General features: G+C 44.3%; 1 protein-coding gene across 1 annotated transcript; it reads right to left on the bottom strand.

Annotated features, from left to right (window-relative positions):
• Positions 1-624: 624 nt before the first annotated feature.
• On the bottom strand, positions 625-21,087 carry SHE (Src homology 2 domain containing E). The gene is made up of 6 exons (XM_032154432.2): positions 20,497-21,087; positions 18,173-18,299; positions 8,069-8,374; positions 5,575-5,731; positions 4,987-5,106; positions 625-3,400 (listed from the first exon to the last, which is right to left on the bottom strand). Exons 1-6 carry the CDS (start codon positions 21,085-21,087, stop codon positions 3,214-3,216), a joined length of 1,488 nt encoding a protein of 495 aa, XP_032010323.1. The 3' UTR covers positions 625-3,213.
• Between the last annotated feature and the right edge of the window lie 41 nt (positions 21,088-21,128).

The following is a 21,128-nucleotide window of genomic DNA, read 5'->3' as shown; positions in this document are numbered from 1 at the left end:
CTCTGCTCTACTTTTAATTCTATGAAGAATATAGTATGACTTGTCACAGAGAAACAGTATAGAAGCAGCACAATACTGGGCATATGACAGAAGCTCAATAAATACTTAATGTATCTGGCCTGTTTTCAAAATGTTATTTCATTATACATTCATCACAGTTGCTGGGTATGGGCCAAAAATCATTTAGTGCACAAAGAAAAATTGTATAAAGCTTTTAGCATTTATTAAAATTAAAATAACTGCTGTATTCCCTTTGTAGAATAAGGTTAAGTAAAAAGGTTTCATTTCTAGAATGTTAAACTAAAAATAAGTTTAACACAATGAATAATTTGTATAAAGATAATAAATATTTGTTGAATGGATGCTGAAAAAACCTTTTAAAATCTTACACTAAAGATATAGTAAATGAACCAATACACACTGAAAACATTCTATCAGTATCTGAAAAAATTCCTTTTGGTTTTTTGTTTGCTTGTTGAGACAGGGTCTCATTCTGTGACTCGGGCTGGAGTGCAGTGCTGTGATCACGGCTCGCTGCAGCCTTGACCTTCTGAGCTCAGGTGATCCACCTACCTCAGCCTCCCGAATAGCTGGAACCACAGGCATCCAACCACCAGGCCAGGCTTTTTTTTTTTTTTGAGATGGAGTTTCAGTCTTGTCACCCAGGCTAGAGTGCAGTGGCGTGATCTTGGCTCACTGCAACCTCCACCTCCTGGGCTCAAGTGATTCTCGTGCCTTAGCCTCCCAAGTAGCTGGAACTACAGGTGCCCGCCACCGTGCCCAGCTGATTTTTGTATTTTTAGTAGAGACGGGGTTTCACCATGTTGGCCAGGCTGGTCTCAAACTCCTGACCTCATGTGATCTGCCCACCTGGGCCTCCCAAAGTGCTGGGATTACAGGCGTGAGCCACCGTGCCTGGCCTAATTTTTGTACTTTCTGTAGAGTTGGGGTTTCGCCATGTTGGCCAGACTGGCGTCAGAACTCCTGACCTCAGGTGATCTGCCTGCCTCAGCCTCCCAAACTGTTGGGATTACGTGCATGAGTCACCGCACCCAGCCTACATTATTTATTAATAAAATCATTGTGTTCCAGTGAGGAAAAGTTCCTCTTAAATTTTTAAACTCAAAGATCACACAACCTTTTAGCTGAGATATTATCTGAATAAAGAAGCAAAAATTTACTAACCTCTAAATCTTATAGTCAAATATAACTAGTAACTAGAAAGGTATACTTTCCTAAAAAATTAACCAAATCAACATTTTGTGTGTATTTATAAGCTACAAAGGTTAACTTTTCATTGATGACAGTCAGTACATTTGCATCTGGGGCAGTTTTGAGACCCAAATGACCAACTCCAGAATACAGACACATCTGCTGAATTTTAATTCTGGAGCCACTCACCATAGTACTCTTCTCACAATATGCCATTCCCATGGTTTCTTTCACAGTAAATAAACTGGTGATAAAATCTCATGATAAATCATAAAGATCCTAATACTATGAATCTTAAGTAATGGTATTTAAGAGAAAACCTCTAGGTCTTTTCAAACACTTTTGTATAGTACAAGGCAGTCTGCTTGGTACAGAACGAGAGAATCTTTGTGGGCTTTAGAGACCCAGTTCATACAATCAGATCTCAGGGTTGCATTTTTTAAAAATTTACTACAAACACAAAGCAAATCTAATTTTAGAGACAAAATTTAAAAATTATTCCACAGCAACTAAAATGCCCAACGATGATGAAACAAAAGACACTGAAGTTCTATGTAATTAATTCAGCAAAAAAATAGTTGTGGAGTTTTGCAAATTTCCAGAATTTTAAAATTCAGAAATGAAATCTTTGTTGTACCTTTTATTCTATAATTCAGAATTCTAACAATGATGCCAATGCCTAATGATATTGGTGATTCTTAAACCTGTGGTATCGGCCGGGCACGGTGGCTCATGCTTGTAATCCCAGCACTTTGGGAGGCCGAGGTGGGCGGATCACGAGGTCAGGAGATCGAGACCACGGTGAAACCCCGTCTCTACTAAAAATACAAAAAATTAGCCGGGCGTGGTGGCGGGCGCCTGTAGTCCCAGCTTCTCGGAGAGGCTGAGGCAGGAGAATGGCGTGAACCCGGGAGGCGGAGCTTGCAGTGAGCTGAGATTGCGCCACTGCACTCCAGCCTGGGTGAAAAAGCGAGACTCCGTCTCAAAAAATAAAATAAAATAAAATAAACCTGGGGTATCTTCCTTCCTATTTATGCTTATCTCACTGATTTGCTAAAAAATGAGAAAATCCACAGAGATTGAGAGAACACACACTTTTCTTGGAAAGGCTGACCAACAAAATAATCCTTAGGTCACGCTCTGAAGTTGTGGATTTCCATGAACTCCAGAGCTGAATTAGGACTTCTGAGGGAGAAAGACAACCTTCTTGCCCTTCATTCACATTGTCTCCCGCTCATTCATTTCCCCAATAATGAGTCCAATATAACATCCTCTTCCAGTCTGCACCATCATGTGGAAAAGCCACGTGGGTTTTTTGTTGGTTTGTTTAGAGACCAGGTATTCCAGGTAACAAGTAGGCACATTTCTGGAGAACTCTGATGCTCCTGAACTCCTGACTTAACTTTCCTGAGGGTCACACCATAAAAAGAGCACCCTACCCCAGAGCTGGAGGCAACAGCTAAATCATGATTTCTTATTGTAGAACTACTTAGCAAGGAAACAAGGGACAGGTCACAAACAAAGTGTCATGGAATCACTTTAAGACCAAAGACTCGGCTGGGTGCGGTGGCTCATGCCTGTAATCCAGGCACTCTGGGAGACTGAGGTGGGTGGATCATTTGAGGTCAGGAGTTCGAGACCAGCCTGACCAACATGGCGAAACCCCGTCTCTACTAAAAATACAAAAGAAAAAAATTAGCCAGGAGTGGTGGTGCGCGCCTATAGTCCCAGCTACTTGAGAGGCTGAAGGAGGAGAATTGCTTGAACCCAGGAGTCAGATGTTGCAGTGAGCCAAGATCGCGCCACTGCACTCCAGCCTGGGCAACACAGCGAGACTTCGTCTCAAACAAAACGAAACAAAACAAAACAACTCTCTGACTTTTCAAGGAAGACTCCCATTTGCTAGCAGTTGCTAGTCCAGCCAGGTCCTCTGAGATGCTGGTTGTGTGCTGATGATGCCCTTGCAGGTGCCAGAGGCCCAGGGCTTGCAGTGGCTGAATCTTAGTGAAGCTTGCTGTGCACTGGGTAGAGTAAAGTCATGTGTTCTGCCCCTTTGAAAGGCAACTTTTCATTGGAATAATAGTGTACCACTTCAGGGATGCTGTCAAACACAGCGCTTGTCTGATTCAGTGTGTATTTGTTGTCTTTGGTCTGAGCCACTATGATGTGGACACATCCTTGACTAGTCCTGCAATGAAAATCAAGGAGGAGACATGAATGAGTGGGCAGAGGATCCCTCCCCACTGAAAACAACTGCAGCCAGATTCATACTAGGTTGATAGGTTCTCATCCATCTCATAATGGTTCTACACACACAGAAATGCATTCCACACTCTAGTGGTGCTCTCAGAAATTTCACAGTCTAAATGCATGTAATCCTTGAGTGGTTTATCCTTATTACATATGAGTCATCAGGTACTGGAACAAAGAAAACAATTAAAAAGAATGCCAAGTCCCTTCTAGCCCTCAAATTGCAAAACCAGTGCTTACGCCCAAGCACGAGGCTACTAAGGTGAGGTAGAAACTCATCCTCGGCTGGGCACGGTGGCTCACGCCTGTAATCCCAGCACTGTGGGAGGCCGAAGTGGGCGGATCACTTGAGGACAGGAGTTCAAGACCAGCCTGGCCAACATGGTAAAACCCCATCTCTACTAAAAAATACAAAAAAATTAGCCAAGCATGGTGGCAGGCACCTGTAATCCCAGCTACTTGGGAGGCTGAGGCAAGATAATCACTTGAACCCGGGAGGCGAAGGTTGTAGTGAGCTGAGATTATGCCACTGTACTCTAGTCTAGGCGACAGAGTGAGATTCCATCTCAAAAAAAAAAAAAAAAAAAAAAACCCCCAAAAAACTCATCCTCCTCACCACAGCTAAAAGGACATAAGTAAGGGTTCTTCTTCCCTTTTTTTCCAAAAAGAACACAAAAATAATAATAAAAATCATTTCCTCCCCTCGCATCTGGAAAGATCATTCCTGGTTGTATAAAATGAAAGCTGGCACCGAAAGCTCAAAGATTTAATCCACGAGCACCAATTTCAGGAACACAGTTGAGCTATTCCTGGTATTGTATATCTGGTGGCCTATCCCATTTTCTGAGCCATATTGCTCAACTCCCCCGCCCCACTCTGTTCTCCTCCAGCCTGATTGTTTCAGCTGCAGGGGCTCAGCTTCCTCAGGAAGGAAATGCTGTTAGGGCTCTTGACAATGATCCTCCAATATAGGGCCACTGAACTCACAGAGCAGTGAGAATTTCCATGATACACGCTCCACCAGGCCTACCAGGCAAAAGTGTACGATCAGACAGAGGGAGCAACAGGCAAGTCAGCATTTCCTTCTTCACCAGAAGAAACTGGTGTCAAAATTGCAGTTGGCATTTTGACAACCAGGGGGATCTTGATTTATTAAAGTCCCCAATACTAGGGAATAAAAGAATGACTGTATCACCCTGTTAGAAATAATTCTTTTCATCAGGAATTATTTATCTACTGAGAGGGCCTGCTCCAGATTAGGTAATGTAAGGTAGAAATTGACTAATGCACAAAGATAATGCAATAAGACCTTCATTATCATAATAGATAATGGAGGCATTTACCCAATACCAATTTTGCATTCTCATCCAAGTGTCTCATGTTCCATTGTCCAAACAAATGCCTGTTATTTTCTGCAGTGCACACCCCTGTGAACCACCTTCACAGTATGTTTTTTTTGACTAGAAGACTGTCACACAGTGTTCCTTCCCCTTGGAGATGAGGAAAGCCATGGGGCTTACTTACTTTAGGGCAATGGAGTACCTGCTGTTCCCTGACTCACTATTTCGAACCAGGTAACCGGCTTCTTTGCAGGGCTGTAGTCGACTCTCAGCCTCAGCACGGCTGATGGCACCATGATACCAGCTGAAAAATGGGGGTGGAAGAGGGGAAGGCACCGTGAGTGTCAAAATACAAATCCAGACTGGGCATCGTTCCACAAAGCGTTGATTGAAATGAACTTCTGGCAGAGACGCAACAGCCTGAACTAGATCCTGCTTCACATTCAGAACAGACAAAATGCAGATCTGGGTGATCCCGGATCACAAAGCCTATCAATCATACAAGAGTGAGTTAACGGTGCTAGTGTCATTTGAACAGTTTTCACTCTCTACAGAAGAATAAGACTTACAATGAACTTGTTGAGATGCAGTGCACTTTCCATTTTGCACAATGCACTGGGCTTTGAAGACGGGTTTTCATTAAAAGCCCCATCCAGGCAAGTATTCATTAACAAAAATAATCATGTGAAATGGGCCAATGTGCTCCCTGATACAAAGCTGTCAGTAAGCTCCCAGCTGTTGTCTGTTACAAGGATCTGAGGGGGAGACTCACGGCTGCTTCTCCAGGGGCAGGCCCGGGTCCACTTTCTCTCCCTCACTGTGGTCCGAGAGGGCTGGCTTCAGGATCTTCTGGGTCCAGCTCTTTTGCCGGTGGTGCTGCCTCACTGTCTCCTCCCTGACGGAAGGTCGCTCAGCTCCTTCAAACTGGACTGGAAGGAAGACTCCATTTAACATCACATGCCACTGGGGTGATCCATGTAAACTTCAAAGGGAAAAAACCTCCTTGCCTGCCTTGGCTCAGGAAAGAAGCATTTTCCCCCTTTAACATTAACTATAATATATTGCAAAATACCCTGGCTAGCTGAGCTCCTGCTGTCTTTGATAATCTGATCACACTGCTAGCATCCCACAGACACCTTTTCTGTAAAATATTCATCAGTATAAAACAGTTTTAGATTATGAGAGGAAACTACTTTAATATATTTCAACACGGACTTTTAAAAAACTTGTGGTTTCGTGGCCGGGCACGGTGGCTCATGCCTGTAATCCCAGCACTTTGGGAGGCCAAGGCAGGCAGATCACAAGGTCAAGAGATCAAGACCATCCTGGCTAACCTGGTGAAACCCCATCTCTACTAAAAATACGAAAAGTAGCTGGGCGTGGTGGCGCGTGCTTGTAGTCCCAGCTACTTCGGAGGCTAAGGCAGGAGAATCACTTGAACCTGGGAAGCAGAGGTTGCAATGAGCCAAGATTGCGCCACTACACTCCAGCCTGGCGACAGGGCGAGACTCCGTTCTGCTATTTTTAGGATAAAAGATTAAACATAGTTACAGGCAATGAATCCTTGCAAGAATGTGTATCATTCTATAAAATCAAACCAACAGTTTTTAATATGAAATAATAAAACAGAAAAGACAACTCAGAAACACAAAGACTACCAAATAATACATCTGAGATGCCATGACACCTAGGCTGGACAGAAGGAGATGAAATGGCAGCACCTGGCACGGGACTGAGAGATGAGCAGGTACCAGAGATGACAAATCAAATGAAACTGACTCCAGGCTGGGCATGGTAGCTGTTGCCTGTAATCCCAGCACTTTGGGAGGCTGAGGTGAGAGGATCACTTGAGCTCAGGAGTTCAAGACCCACCTGGGCAGCACAGGGAGACCCCCATCTCTAAAAAATTAAAGAATAATCCGGGAGTGGTGGTGCACGCCTGTAGTCCCAGCTCTTCGGGGGGCTGAGCTGAGAGGATTGCCTGAGCTCAGGAGGCTGAGGATGCAGTGAGCCATGATCGCACCAACGCACTCCAGCCTGGGTGACATAGTGAGACCTTGTCTCAAAAAACAAAAAAAAAAAAAAGGAAAAAACTGACTCAAATGCTTGCCATCAAATATATTACCTTCTCCCTTCACCCTTTACATTGGTTATACTTTTTTTTTTTTTTGAGACAGAGTCTCGCTCTGTCACCCAGGCTGGAGTTCAGTGGGGAGATCTCGGCTCACCGCAACCTCTGCCTCCTGGGTTCAAGAAATTATCGTCTTAGCCTCTCGAGCTGTAGCTGGGACTACAGGTGCGTGCCACGACACTGAGGTATTTTTTGTATTTTTAGTAGAGACGGTGTTTCACCATGTTGGCCAGGATGGTCTCCATCTCTTGACCTCGTGATCTGCCTGCCTCGGCCTCCCAAAGTGCTAGGATTACAGGCATGAGCCACCACACCCGGTGTGGTTATACTTTTCTTTTATTATTATTATTATTATTACTATTGAGCCAGAGTCTTGCTCCGTCGCCCAGGCTGGAGTGCAGTGGCATGATCTCGGCTCACTGCAGCCTCCACGTCCCAGGTTCAAGCTATTCTTCTGCCTCAGCCTCTTCAGTAGCTGGGACTACAGGCGTATGCCACCATGTCCAGCTAATTTTTGTATTTTTAGTAGAGACAGGGTTTCACCATGTTGGCCAGGCCGGTCTTGAACTCCTGACCTCAAGTGATCCGCCTGCCTTGGCCTCCCAAAGTGCAGGGATTACAGGTGTGAACCACTGTGCCCGGTTTGGTTATATTTTAATTTATTTATGTATTTAGTTACTTATTATTTCTTGAGACACAGTCTCGCTCTGTCGCCCAGGCTGAAGTGCAGTGGCACAATCTCGACTCACTGCAACCTCCACCTCTTGGGTTCAAGCGATTCTCCTGTCTCAGGCTGCCCAGTAGCTGGGATTACAGGCGCCCACCGCCAGGCCCAGCTCATTTTTGTATTTTTAGTAGAGATGGAGTTTCGCCATGTTGACCAGGCTGGTCTTGAACTCCCGGGGTCAAGTGATCCGCCTGCCTTGCCCTCCCAAAGTGACTTGGATTACAGGCGCAAGCCACCGTGCCCAGCCAGGTGTGTTCTTTCAATGGTCATTTCAGGCATTTCCAAAACAGTTGCACACTAAGAGAAAGGAATATAAAGGTACCCACAAGGGAAAAAACAAATGTGGGGCCGATGCGGTGGCCAGAAGACTGAAGTCACACTGGGGCGGGCCTGGCCTGGCGCCCTCACCTGACAGAGCCCGCACGATCTGCTCCTTCTTCCACTCCCATGGCTGCTCGTACTCTGCCGCGGGCCGCTCGTCATTCTCGGGCAGCCGGCTGTCTGGGGACCGCGCCTTCCCCTCTGCCCTGGGCCCCCCTTCTGCAGGCTCGTAGGGAGTGTCGTACAGCTGTGGCGGCTTCCCCAAGAGGTCCTTGGAACTCCGTCTTTTGGCCAAGGTCTCTGACTTCAGGCCACCGTCTGCGGGTTCACAGGGACTGTCAAGCAGCTGGAGAGCCTTCACCAGGGGATCTTTGGAACCCCGTCGTCTAATTTCTGAAAAACACACACCATACACAATGTCTTGAAAGTAAAGATGCCATAAAAGCCTGGTCATTAACCCAATTACCTCAGTACCTCTGTCTCTCTGGCTGAAGGTGGCAGATAACTCCAAGATTGCTCCCTGATAGGTTGATTACTTCTCAGCTGTGTTACAAAAGCAAAATGAAGGTGCCTACAACTTCTTCCCTCCAGTTGCCTGAGTCAGATAATGGGATCCACATTTAAGATGGGAGATTACATCTGAAGACAAGCACACCTCCGGGGTGCCACTTGCAGTTTTTAAGTAGTGGCCTCAGGGTAACCTGCTTCATTTCCAGGTTCTGGTGTCTGCTCTGAGTATAGCTCACCTTCAAAGTTTTTACATCTTGTCAGGAAGCCCAGATAAAAGAACTGTAATAAAATCCACTGCAAGTCAAAAATGCATTTAATACATCTAACCTACTCAGTATCATGGTTTAGCCTAGCCCACCTTAAACGAACACATTAGCCCACAGCTGGACACGATCATCTGACACAAAGCCCATTTTGTAATAAAGTTTTGAACATCTCATGTAATCTACTGAATGCTGAAAGTAAAAACCAGAATGGTTGTATGTGACTCGAAGTACAATTTCTACTGAATGCATATCACTTTTGCACCACTGTAAAAGTTGAAAATCGTAAGCCAAACCACAGTAAGTCAGGGACTGTCTGGATATTCAAAGCATTGCTGCATATATACTGAGGGAAAGCATTTATGTGCATTAGTCAGAGTTCTTGACTCCTATGCAGTTTCAATAAACTGGGGGAAGCCAGACACATTCACAAATAATATGTATTGGGCTAATAACTCCAGGATAAATCAAAGTAAAAGAAGTGTTATAGGGAAAACCAATAATAACAACTCAGCAGCTAACATTTATCGATGGCTTACCATGTGTGAAGCACTATTCTAAGTGTCTAGTAACTTTCACAATCACTCTAAGATTATGGGATATCATTATTTCCCCATTATTACAGAAGAGAAAACTGAAGCACAAAGAGTTTAAGGAAATTGTCTAAACCAGTAAGTGCCAAAGCCTGGATTCACAAGCAGGAAGTTGGACTCTAGAAGCTATACTCTTAGCCACTACACTTGGATTGACTCCAAGTGGAAGAGAAATGGAAGATGAGTTGACTTTGATAGAGAAGGTCATTTCCAGTGGAGGAAGCTGCATGAGTGAAGATATGGAGGTGGGAACGATAGAGGGCTTGTTCCATAATGGGGAGCTGAGAGATGAGTCTAAAGGCCAGAAGGCCACAAAGGAGAGAGGCAATGGGTAATGGGAGAAGCAGCTGGAAGCATAGGCAAGCCAGGTGCCAAGGTGTAGACGTTTTAAAAGTAACAACACAAAGTTTAGATGGTTGTGCATGTAAAACAAAACCATTATAAGGTTATTTATTTATTTATTTATTTTAGTAGGGAATAACAATTATATTTGTGTTTCACCGGAAGATAACTCTAACCATGGTGTACAGGATAGAGTAAATCAGAAAGGTATAGTCTGAAATGGGGCATAAAAATAGATGGAAAAAACCATATGCAAACCAACCAACCACTAGCTAGCTAACCAGCCAACCAGCCACAGTGAAAGAAACTAGCAGTACAGGGTGGTGAGCAGCCTGGGGTCAAGGAGCCTTGCCAGGTAGAGTTAGAGATGGCTGGAGTCTGGACAACCAGAGCTGGTGATATAGAGTCTATATTATAGACCAACAGAAACGTCATTTTGTGGCTCTTCTAAATGCCCATCAGGAAGCCTTCAAGCCATCCTCTACTTGGTCATAGTCAAAGAGGAACTTTCTATGTGCAGATATCTCATCTCTTAACACCTCATAAGCTCCCGACTGTCTGCTTAAGAAGTGAAGAACACTCAGAACGGCATGGGAGGCTTACACGAGAAGGTCACTGTCTTTGTCCCCAATTTCTCAACACTACCCTGCCTCATCTCCCCATAATCCAACTGTTTGCTCTGACCAAGTGGACCTTCTGCAGTTCCCTGCATACTATACTGTCTTGAGCCCACCGGTATCCTGGCGATCTTGCAATCCTTTACAATCTAACTCAGCATCTTCTCCTCTCCGGAGAAGCCTTTCCTGCCCACCTTCTTCTCTGATGCCCCACAGAGTTAATCAGGTGCCACGGCTGGACCAACCCACTCTCACCCTGCTCTTCTCCCATTGCATCCATTTATATGTTGATGCGTCTGTATTTTCAATTTGATGGAGTCTGCCAGGGCAGAGACCACCATATCTTGTTTATTACTGTAGGACATATCGTTGTGCTAAATAATGATTGGATGGATGGATGGGAGGAGAGAGGGAGGGGAGGGAACGCTAGAACGTCTCCAGGGAAGTGACAGTGTGGATCTGGAGGAATATGTCAAGGGGTTAACAAATGGATCGTTGTGAATACTGTGAGAATGAAAGCAATCACAAGAGAAAAGGACGGCAGATTGAAAACAAGAGAGGATCAAAGGCAGAATCTGGGACTCCTTCAGTTAAGGGTGGCTGGAAGGAGGTGCCAGCAAAGAAGGCTGAGAGGTCAGGTGAAGAGGAAGAGGCTCAGGAGACTGCAGGGCCACAGACACAATGGGTGGAAAAACTTTCTATCTGTAACTTCAAAACAGGTGTGGGGATGGTCCGTGGAGAAATGCCACTGACTCATTAAGACCTCTATAACAAAAAGAGGGCAACAAATAAGGGAAACGTTATTAAAATCAGGACACCAAATTCAAAAGTGCAAAACTTAGGTATAGGCTGAGGTTATAGTTCTCTGCTGACTAGGGGCTGTCAGCAGCTGTCTCAAATTCTGTGCAGGGACAGCTCACTGAAATCACCCGCGGGCTTTAACACACACTGCTTTAACCACCAGAGATTTGGATTGGATTAGTCTGGGGTGCAGTGTGGGAGTCAGAGTGTAAAAATCCCCCAGGTGATTCTAAAGAGCAGCTAATGATTCTAAAGAGCAGCTAAACCTGAGAACCACTTCCACACCTCCCAGGTGCCCACAGTCTCCATCTTGGTTCCTTGTGCTCCAGAGCCTATCTGTCATTGCTAGCCCCATCCTGAGGAGAAAGGTACTGCCTGTGTCTACAACTTCCACATCAGAACGTAGAGTCGGAAGAACTGTCCTTGGCCCCCACCCCCAGGCCAGGCCAGGTATCTGGGGTTGTCTGAGGTCAGAGCTGCATCTCCTGAGTCCCTGGACTCTCAATCCTACAGCTTTTCTTCTTCATTGCTTACTCTAAACAGAGCTATGTAAACAAAAACATACTCTGTTCTTGGTTCAATTAAGACAAGGCTGTAATTTTTTTAAAAGGAACTTTTCCAAAGAACTAAGAAAAGGGAAGCAGAAAACACAAAGGAGTTCAAAGGATGAATATAGAATAGAATTTTTAGGTTTCTAATCATCGTTTACACTCAGTTGAGACCATCTGGCACAGGCTGGGGAAACCCTTTCCCAAGGTCCTCGCTGCAATTCTGCCCCAGCTAAACTAAAAGGAAAAAGAGGTGATTCCAACCTTAAGACAGAAGGAGCCCTGCTCACAAGGACATTTCAATACATTTGGATTAAAATGATGTACAGGGTGGACGGGCAGTGTTCCCACCGGGCCTTCCAGCTCACCTCCCCTAAAATAAAATAAAATAAAATAAAATGATGTATAGTGATTAGAATCTTGAGTTCTTATTACACATGCGTTTGAGTTTTTACTTTTGCAATGAGGTCCTTCTATTGAGACAGTCTCCCCACACTTAGAGTTCTGGGAGATACACAAAGCATAGAGTTGAGAATGCTTTCTTGCAGGGTCCTGGGATTAGGCAAAATCTGCAAACTGCCATCATCTTTTGAAACAATGTTTAATTAGGGGAAGAAAGGGCTTGAGCACAGGCCTCCCCTCCCCACCACCACCACCCCTTCAAGGGGAGTAACCTTCCAGTCCATTCCAACACCTGGCTGCCCCCAAACCTGAGGCGCCATAGAAACAGAAACAATCGTGGGGCTGCAAGCCGACCCTTCCTGCAGGGAGAATAGCCCCTGACGTGCAGAGCTGGCTCCAAGAGGAAACGAGCCTGAGAAGGAGGAAATGGCAAGAGGAAGCTACACCCTGGCTGCCGATAGAGGCCATTTACCACAGGAGACAACAGAATGCAGGGGACCGGCAGCAGATAAACACTCATTTGCAGCCTGGGGCTGAAGCTCACGGCTGACCTGCACCTACTAAAAACACTCAGTTGGTTGGTGTGAAACATTATAGGGGCCAAAAATTTTCCCTTCTCAATCCCCAACTCGCTGCAGGTAATTATGCCATTCACATGAAAACACAAAAACAAGAAAGTCTTAGCAGAAGACTAAGATTTTCTTTTACTAAATTAATTGTAGTTAGCAATAAGTATTGCCCTATATGGTCCAGAATGCTCTCTGGAAATAGAATTGTCTCTGGAGTGTCTAACTCATGGCTGTATTGACTAGGTATACACCTGCTAGGTGTATTATGCCCAGAATCTCACTGATGTCTCACTAAGGCAGTGACAGATGTGTTACCCCATTTTCACAGGTGAATACACGGAAGCCACAGTCATGCAGTAGTTATGGTGAGGCCAATTATTACCAACTCCAGAGTCCATGCTTTATGCTCAAATGATTTCATGTAAAATGTTAATTCCAATTTCCAAATAATGTGCTTTTTCCCCTAATCCATTTTAACCCACTTCATGTTTCCAAAACATTAAACTTGGAGCCTCTTAAGACTCTATTTTCCTCCTGGAATCAGAAACAGGGCTGTTCGGCAATTTTTTACTCACATCTTTGATCAGTGCTCAAGCTTTTAAAATTACTTTAATGTTTTCTTATTGAATAAATCTAAACATCTGAACAAAAGCAGGTACAATTCAGAAACCCTGAAATTTAGCAAGGAGAATAAAGACAAATTAAATCAAAACCAGTCTTCATTTGCACTTTTTTTCATAATAGGTTTTTTCTGTTTAAATCATACGCAAAGATGGACATAATAGTTTGTTTTTTTTTTTAGAGATGGGGTCTCACTATGTTGGCAAGGTTGGCCTTGAACTCCTGGCCTCAACGGATCCTCCCACCTTGGCCTCCCAGAGTGCTAGGATTACAGGCATGAGCCACTGGGCCTGGCCAGATGGAGACAATAGTTTTTTTTTTTTTTTTTAAATGGAGACGCGAACAGTGAGGTTCTCTTTTAGATCTGACTATTTAAACAAACCAACAAAATCATTTGGAAGTAAAAATAAAATTTTAAAAATAATCTTTGACTGGAGCTCAAAAGCTAAAACCACAGCTTGCTGAATGACACGGTATTTTCAGTTGTGTAATTTGGACAAATTATTTAATCTTTCTGAACCTAGGTTTCCTCAGCTGTATAAAGAAATCCACTTGCATGGTGGCTCACTTTGTGGCTGGCAATCCCAGCATTTTGGGAGGCCGAGGTAGGAGGATCACTTGAGGCCAGGAGTTCGAGACCAGTCTGACCAACATGGTGAAACCCTGTCTCTACTAAAAATACAAAAATTAGCCAGGTGTGGTGGCAGGTGCCTGTAATCCCAGCTACTTGGGAGGCTGAGGCAGGAGAATCACTTGAATCCGGGAGGTAGAGATTGCAGTGAGCTGAGATTGCACGACTGCACTCCAGCCTGGGTGACACAGCGAGACTCCGTCTCAAAAAAAAAAAAACAAACAAAACACTTTACAGGGTTGTTGCAAGATTTAGTGAGGTAATTTGGCCAGGCTGGTACCTAGTAAGCTCTCAGTTTACAGCTGTATGACGTCAACTGCAGAAAGAATCCTCATGCTAACTAGCCAATGGGAACTTTTAAAGACCTGTCCGATGCTAACGTTCCAAAGCAGTGGCTAAAACTCCTAATGCTAGATTATGTAGAATATTTCTGCCAAATATTTAGCTAAATATTTTAGCTAGAATATTTAGTTAAAACATTCCTGTGAATTTAGCAGAAAAACAACAGAGGTTTATATTAACATTGCCTTGTATTCAGTAATATCTTTTTATGAACAATCCTTTGGATAAATCTCAGTGATAATTTACTCATAAATTCATAAATTCTTAACTTTTAAAAGTTAAGAGCAAAGTTTTGGGGGGACCCAGGAAGCCTGGGTCCTATAGCGATTTGGCCACAGGAAAGCCATGGGCTTCTCTCAGCTTCCTTTGCCCCTGAGGTAGATGCTGGCTCCTATTCTCAACTTCATGGCACTTATCATGCTTTTCAATGACTTATCTTCTTTGCTGGTGTTAGGTCTGTTTCCCCCTTAGGCTGTGAGGTCCAAGGGCAGAAATCATGTGGGTCTTGTTTCCTGTATGCCCAGAGCTCAGGACAGGGCCTAGTACATAATAAATAAACCCCCAAGAAATATTTGTTGGGTATTCTAAAACAACATATGGGCAGTATTCTACACGCCCAAGATATTGTTAAAACCAGGCCTGTAATTCCCATTTCACCGGTAGAAAAAAGGCAATGCAGAGAATGGCAACACAGATTTAACCACTCCACAGTTCAGTTGTGTTCATTAAAATCCTTTCCATCTTCAGAAATGCTGAAACAAGTAAAAAAAACTCTTATCATTTCTCAAGAAAGACGGGAAATTTCCGAACTTGGATTTGACAATCAGGTACACAAGGATCAAACTGAATAAAAAAGTAAAAGGTTTAAAAAACAAAAAACAAAAGCCCAGCAGCAAATCTTTTATTTCTAGCTTCCGATAAACTCACTTCCTGTTATTCTGTCCAGCTTGTAACCTATCGGTAGAATAACAGGTAGAGTCTCTACACTGATTGAGAAGGTGCTTTGTGATATATATTCTAAATGAAGAAACTTTAAAATCCACGAATACAACTTTTTTAAAGTTAAGAGCAAAGTATACTTAGATCACTAGATTGTAAAGTTAGTAATTTGAATTTTTAATAAATTTGAATTTATTTGCCAACTGAATATATTAATTTTGTATTCCTAAATGAATTTATTTTCAGAAGTTGTTTAAAACAGAGCATGGAACTTAAAACACACTCAAATATTAAATGCTAGTGATTATTATTACATTTATTCCATGTTGGACAATTTTGACTTTTGAAGATAATATTCTTGGTTGAGTGGAAAGGTGAAGTTTACTTACGGGTGAAGTTTACAGTGGTTTTGCATACAGCATTTCAAGTGTGTCCTGAACGCCATGTGGTGTCAGGGGCAGACCACTCAATGTGGAGTGGGAGATCCGGGTGCTAATTCCTGCTCTGTCTCTTAAAACGTCTCCTTAACACAGGCAAGCCCAAATCCCTTTGATCTTGTTTTTTGTCACCCTGTCACAAGGGGGACAGCACTGTAGTCCCCTAGCTTACAGAGCTCTTGTGGGAATTACGTGAAAAAAACAAACAAAAAAAACCCCAAAATTATATTCATTTTTATAAAATCACAGCACATTCCCTCTTATCAGTGCAGCTCTCTAAATAAACAGATGTACAGTATAAACACTACCTACTTTGGTTAAAGAGAAATATAAGAATAAAAACCCAAGGACAAAGAAAGGTGAATCACAATTAAGCATAAAACTTTTTTTTTTTTTTTAAGAAAATCCTTTTCCTCAATTTTATGTAAAAGTAAATCTTTTTCCCTATTCCTTTCAAGGCTCTGATGTTTTTTAAAACTCTGACAGTTCATTTTCACTTCCTTTCATTCACAGATTTCATTAGGGGTCACAGTCCAGTGACCTTCAGGGTCACAGCCTGGCCAGGGTACACCCTCCCCACACGGAGGGCCTTATCTCTGTAAGCAGAGAAGCAGGAAGCGGAGCCAGGCTTTCCTGTTCCAGCTCGTTTTCATTCTGAAGACTGTCTTGGCCCTTCCAGTGTGCTGCCGCTACTCTCTGCTCAACTCTTCTGAGACTATACTTACAGAACCTGAGCTTGACAGCTCTTCAATCTGTTCTAAACAGAAGAGACAAAGTCTTTCATGAGGGACCAGTTACTCCTCCCAGGCATGAAACCCACAAGATTCAAATAAGGCTCCCTTGAGTCAGCACTCAGCAATTACATTTCTCATTATGGATGGAAGACTGTTTAAGGAAAACTAGGTGAATACATAAAGTTCACAAATAAATCTATATTATTTTTATTTAAGTATCATTTACATCAACTTAAGAGAATTATGACTAAAAGGGAAAAGTTTGACACTAAGAATGACAAAGTGACTGCTTAGCTCACAAACTGGAATTGTTCTGACTTGAAAAGTCACAAGATTAGTCTTTGGTTTTAGGTGGTTTGCCTTGAATGGCTTGGTTTATGGCAATGATTTTTTTCTTCTTTTTTTTTTTTTATTTTTTCGAGACAGAGTTTCCCTCTTGTTGGCCAGGCTGGAGTGCAATGGCATGATCTTGGCTCACCGCAACCTCTGCCTCCCGAGTTCAAGCGATTCCCCTGCCTCAGCCTCCCGAGCAGCTGGAATTACAGGCATGCACCACCATGCCCGGCTAATTTTTTATATTTTTAGTAGAGACGGGGTTTCTCCATGTTGGTCAGGCTGATCTTGAACTCCCGACCTCAGGTGATCTGCCCACCTAGGCCTCTCAAAGTGTTGGGATTACAGGTGTGAGCCACTGTACCCGGCCAGCAGTAATTGATAATTACTGCTTAGTAATTAAATTTTTGGCTCCAATATTGTAGAACTTGTTGAGAAAGTCTTCTACTACAAAATACAGAATCACATCATGTTTGCAGTTTTTGTTTGTTTTTTGTTTGAGATGGAGTTTCACTCTTGTTGCCCAGGCTGCAGTGCAATGGCACAATCTTGGCTCACTGCAACCTCCGCCTCTGAGGTTCAAGCAATTCTCCTTCCTACCTCAGCCTCCTGAGTAGCTAGGATTACAGGCGTGCGTCCCATGCCTGGCTAATTTGTTTTTTTTTTTTTTTTTTTAGTAAAGACAGGGTTTCTCTATGTTGGTCAGGCTGGTCTTGAACTCCCGACCTCAGGTGATCCGCCCACCTCGACCTCTCAAAGTGCTGGGATTATAGGTGTGAGCCACCGCGCCTGGCCTTTTTTTTTTTTCTTTTTGAGACAGGGTCTTGCTTTGTTGCCCAGGCTGGAGTGCAGAGGTGCAATCTTGGCTTGTTGCAACCTCCTCCTTCCTAGTTCAAGTGATTCTCGTGCCTCAGCTTCCCAAATAGCTGGGATTACAGGTGTGCACCACCACACCTGGCTAATTTTTGTATTTTTAGTAGAGATGGAGTTTCACTATGTTGGCCAGGCTGGTCTCAAACTCCTGGCCTCATGTGATCTGCCCGCCTCTCTCCCAAAGTGCTGGGATTATAGGCATGAGCCACTGCGCCTCGCAATGCTTATATTTTTTAATAGATTAAAATTCCTTAAGTATATATTTGCTTCTTGGTAAGATGTATGACTCCCATTATGAATGTTAAAGCATCTGAAAGTGGCCCCAAAATGTATATAATCATGTTAAAATTGAACATCATATTCTGAGCAGATCTGCACTCATAAATGTCATCTTGCATAGAACTAGAAAAACTTTGAAGACTCCTGTAAATTCTAAAACTCTGAAGGATACTAAATCATACAGGAAATTACCTAGATAGTCCAACATTAGTTTGGGGTCTAATTTCTGTTTCTTCAAGTCAGCAGGATCTGGTTAAATTGCTTTATCCCTCTTCCCCAACAGACACCGGTTACTATATCACAACACTCACTGAGTGTGAGATTTCAGTCTCTATTCTGCAGAGCCTGCTTACAAACCTGTTATCATTTGCTGTGCATCATATGGTTCCATGTAACCGTCGTTCTCTCCGACTCTCTCTGCATCCCTTTGACCCTTTGTCCGTTTGGCATCATAAGGGTCAGCATAGTCTTCTAAAATGATGACCTGTAAAAGAACAAGAGAGGACAGTTGCTAAGGGCCACAATATACCAAAATGGCAATGGTATCAAAATGGCTACTGACATCTCCTGCACATCCAAAGAGGTCAAAATCTCTATAAACAGTTCCAGATAGCTTTTGCACTTGATCATGTGTCCCAGTTAGACAAACACCTGTGTTTTTTTGGTTGTATAGTTGATTTGCAACAACTCATCTAAACTCTTTCACTTATCCCCAAGGCTCTTTATACTTCCCTTTATTTCTCCAAGCAATAAAACATTTTCTGGGTTAGAAGGTGGCAGGGGTGGATGTGGGGAGTGAAGGGTACCTGTGGCTTTACAGCATAAAGGGTATGTGGCTTTACCACATACCCTTTATGAATTGAGTTTTTTAAACTCCAATCAGCTGAGCAGTACAGTCATAATGAGTCAGTCAGTCATCTACCAGTACTGGCTAGGCACTGTGAGAGAGTCAAAATAAACCCAAGACATGCTTCCTGTCCTCAAGGAGTGGATCACAGCTCCAAAGACACAGGCTTCATAGATGAGAAGTAGGTCAGTACTAAACAGTATTGTAGGTGTTCTACGTTCAGTAATTCACAGGCGAACTGACTGTCACAGGCTACAGACCAGATAGGGTTTTGATCCCTATCTGGGATCCCCTATTTTGTGTCAGAAAGCATCTGTCTTTCCAAAAATAGAAGGCACCTGAGGAGGTGGTATGTGACAATATGGGTGACAACACCAGAGGTTAGGGGACCCTTCTCAGGGAGGAAGCTCCAGGCCTTGCTCCACAACCTCCGTTACATTATCCAAAGACTTTAGAAGTAACACTGGAGTTGGTGAGAATTCAGATACATGAGGAGAACAGAAGAGGAGGAAACAGCCTGGAAATAGCCTCAGAAACCTCAGACATCCAGAAGTGACAACCACAAAAATAACCAGACAACCACTGCAAGGGACTGTGACTGCGACTGCCATTCACTTAATCCATTTTTGACTACCCACCATGTGTACCACAGTTGCAAGATACAGTGAGCCCTTGGCTTCAAGGTGCTTGTGATCTAGTCACACAGTCAGGTGGACCACTGAATAACATATGAGCTGGGTCCCAGTCCATCTTTACACAGCTCTCCACTCAGTGCCTGGCTCAGGGTGGGCATGCCGTATTTACAGCATGAAAAAATGAATGGAAGAATGAACAGAAGTGCCCAATGCAGACAACACATAGCATGTATTATGGGCTCTTGACTTCAACCAGGGAGGTAGCATGTTTGAAGCCTGGACAAGAGAAAATTAAAGCTCCCATGTTAGGAAGTGATTGCCTGGACCAGAGTCTGAAATCTCGATTTGAGCTCTTCTCTCTCCCCCTTTCACATCGGAGAGAAGATAATAACAACCAGATCAGACCAACTCATCTCAGCAAGAATGGAGGGAGTCCCTTCCTATGTTCACACACCTTTTCTTAACTTTTCCACATTGGACAGCACCCATAAAACCTCCAGTGTGTCCGTCGCAGGAAACACCCTCTCTTCTCATCTGTAATTTCCTTGAGAGCATTTCCTTGTCATATTCTGTATCCTCCACAGCCCTTAATGCCCTGTGCCCCTTTTCTCATATGGCTGCTGCACAACAAATGCCCATGGAATGAATGAAAGGGCAGCAGTCTTGGAGATTTGCTGAAGCTCCGAGGAGCCCTTTACTCGGTGGAACTGCAGAAAATGATGGAACTTCCAAATCAGTGGAGAAGACTGTTGATCAACTCATTTCCTGAAGCTTTGAAATGCATACCTATACACTTGAGAGGTTATCATTCTTTATGCTCAAGAGGCATAAAAGTCATACACAAGTCTAGCTTTGCAATTCCCCTGAATATCAAAATTAAAATGAGCCACATCTATAAACGGGTCAAATGTAACCAAACAGGAATATCTCATTCAACGACTCTTCTAAACTGCTAACAAAATTTAATGGCTAGTACATTTCTGCAAAGCTCCCCACCTCTAGAATAAGAATTTTTCAAGAATTAAAAAACAGTCTAAGAATTTTAAATGGTCACTTAGGAGTTCCCAAATGGTGGCGGGAGAAAGGACCTTAGGAAACCTATCCTCACTGCCTCTTAGGTCTAGAGAAGCCTAGGGCTTAGCAGGTGCCCAGGGCTCCCCTCCGACTGAGAGGTGGTCCAAGGGAGGCTGTATTCTCACCGTGTCTTGCTGCTTAATAATCTTGCCCTTGTCCAGCTCGGGCCCCAGGGAGGAAGGGGAAGAGGACGCGGAGGAAGAGGAGCTGGAGCTGGAGCTACTGCTGCTGGGGTAGTTGCTCTTCCCGTTCTTCTCCTGAGTGTCCACCTTGATGAGCCTGTTGATGTAGGTGCTGCAGCCCGAGCTCTTGGTCGCACCCCGGTGGGGCTCCTCCTCCATGGCCCGGGAGTTTTTGCGGCCCTTGCCCGCGGCGGCCTGAATCAGACCTTGCAGGCTGTCGCGGGACAGCCGGCTGTCCTTGGGGCCGACGCCGGCCCTGCCGCTCCCCAGCTCGGCCGCCGAGTTCTTGCGGCCCTTGCCAGGACCCGGCCCAGCGCCGCCCGCCTCCGAGTTCTTGCGCAGTTTGCCGCCGCCGCCCCCGGGCTTGGCCCGCTCCGACACGGTCTTCAGGTTCAGGGGGAACTCCTTGAACCACTTGGCCGCCATGAGGGGGCTCCGGCAGGCTCGGCCCACGAGCGTCGCGGCCGTGGAGCAGGCGAGCGAGGAGGCCCAGCCTAGACACGCAGAGGCGCCAGGGGTCGGGGGCCACTGCATTCCCCGTGACTGGGGCGCTGGAGGCCGCGGCGAGGCCCCGC

The sequence above is a fragment of the Hylobates moloch genome, unplaced genomic scaffold, assembly GCF_009828535.3.
Source record: "Hylobates moloch isolate HMO894 unplaced genomic scaffold, HMol_V3 SCAFFOLD_5, whole genome shotgun sequence".
Classification (NCBI taxonomy): Eukaryota; Metazoa; Chordata; class Mammalia; order Primates; family Hylobatidae; genus Hylobates; species Hylobates moloch.
This window is presented reverse-complemented; position numbering and strand designations above follow the sequence as displayed.

What these genes read in the sequence shown, in the direction of transcription:
- SHE (XM_032154432.2), bottom strand. Translation starts at nt 21,087, where the DNA reads ATGCAGTGGCCCCCGACCCCTGGCGCCTCTGCGTGTCTAGGCTGGGCC. An exon ending in GATCGTGCGGGCTCTGTCAG is followed by an intron (nt 5,732 to 8,068) that starts GTGAGGGCGCCA and finishes TCTTCCTTCCAG; the next exon opens with TCCAGTTTGAAGGAGCTGAG. An exon ending in CTGCCCCTGGAGAAGCAGCC is followed by an intron (nt 5,107 to 5,574) that starts GTGAGTCTCCCC and finishes CCCATTTTTCAG; the next exon opens with CTGGTATCATGGTGCCATCA.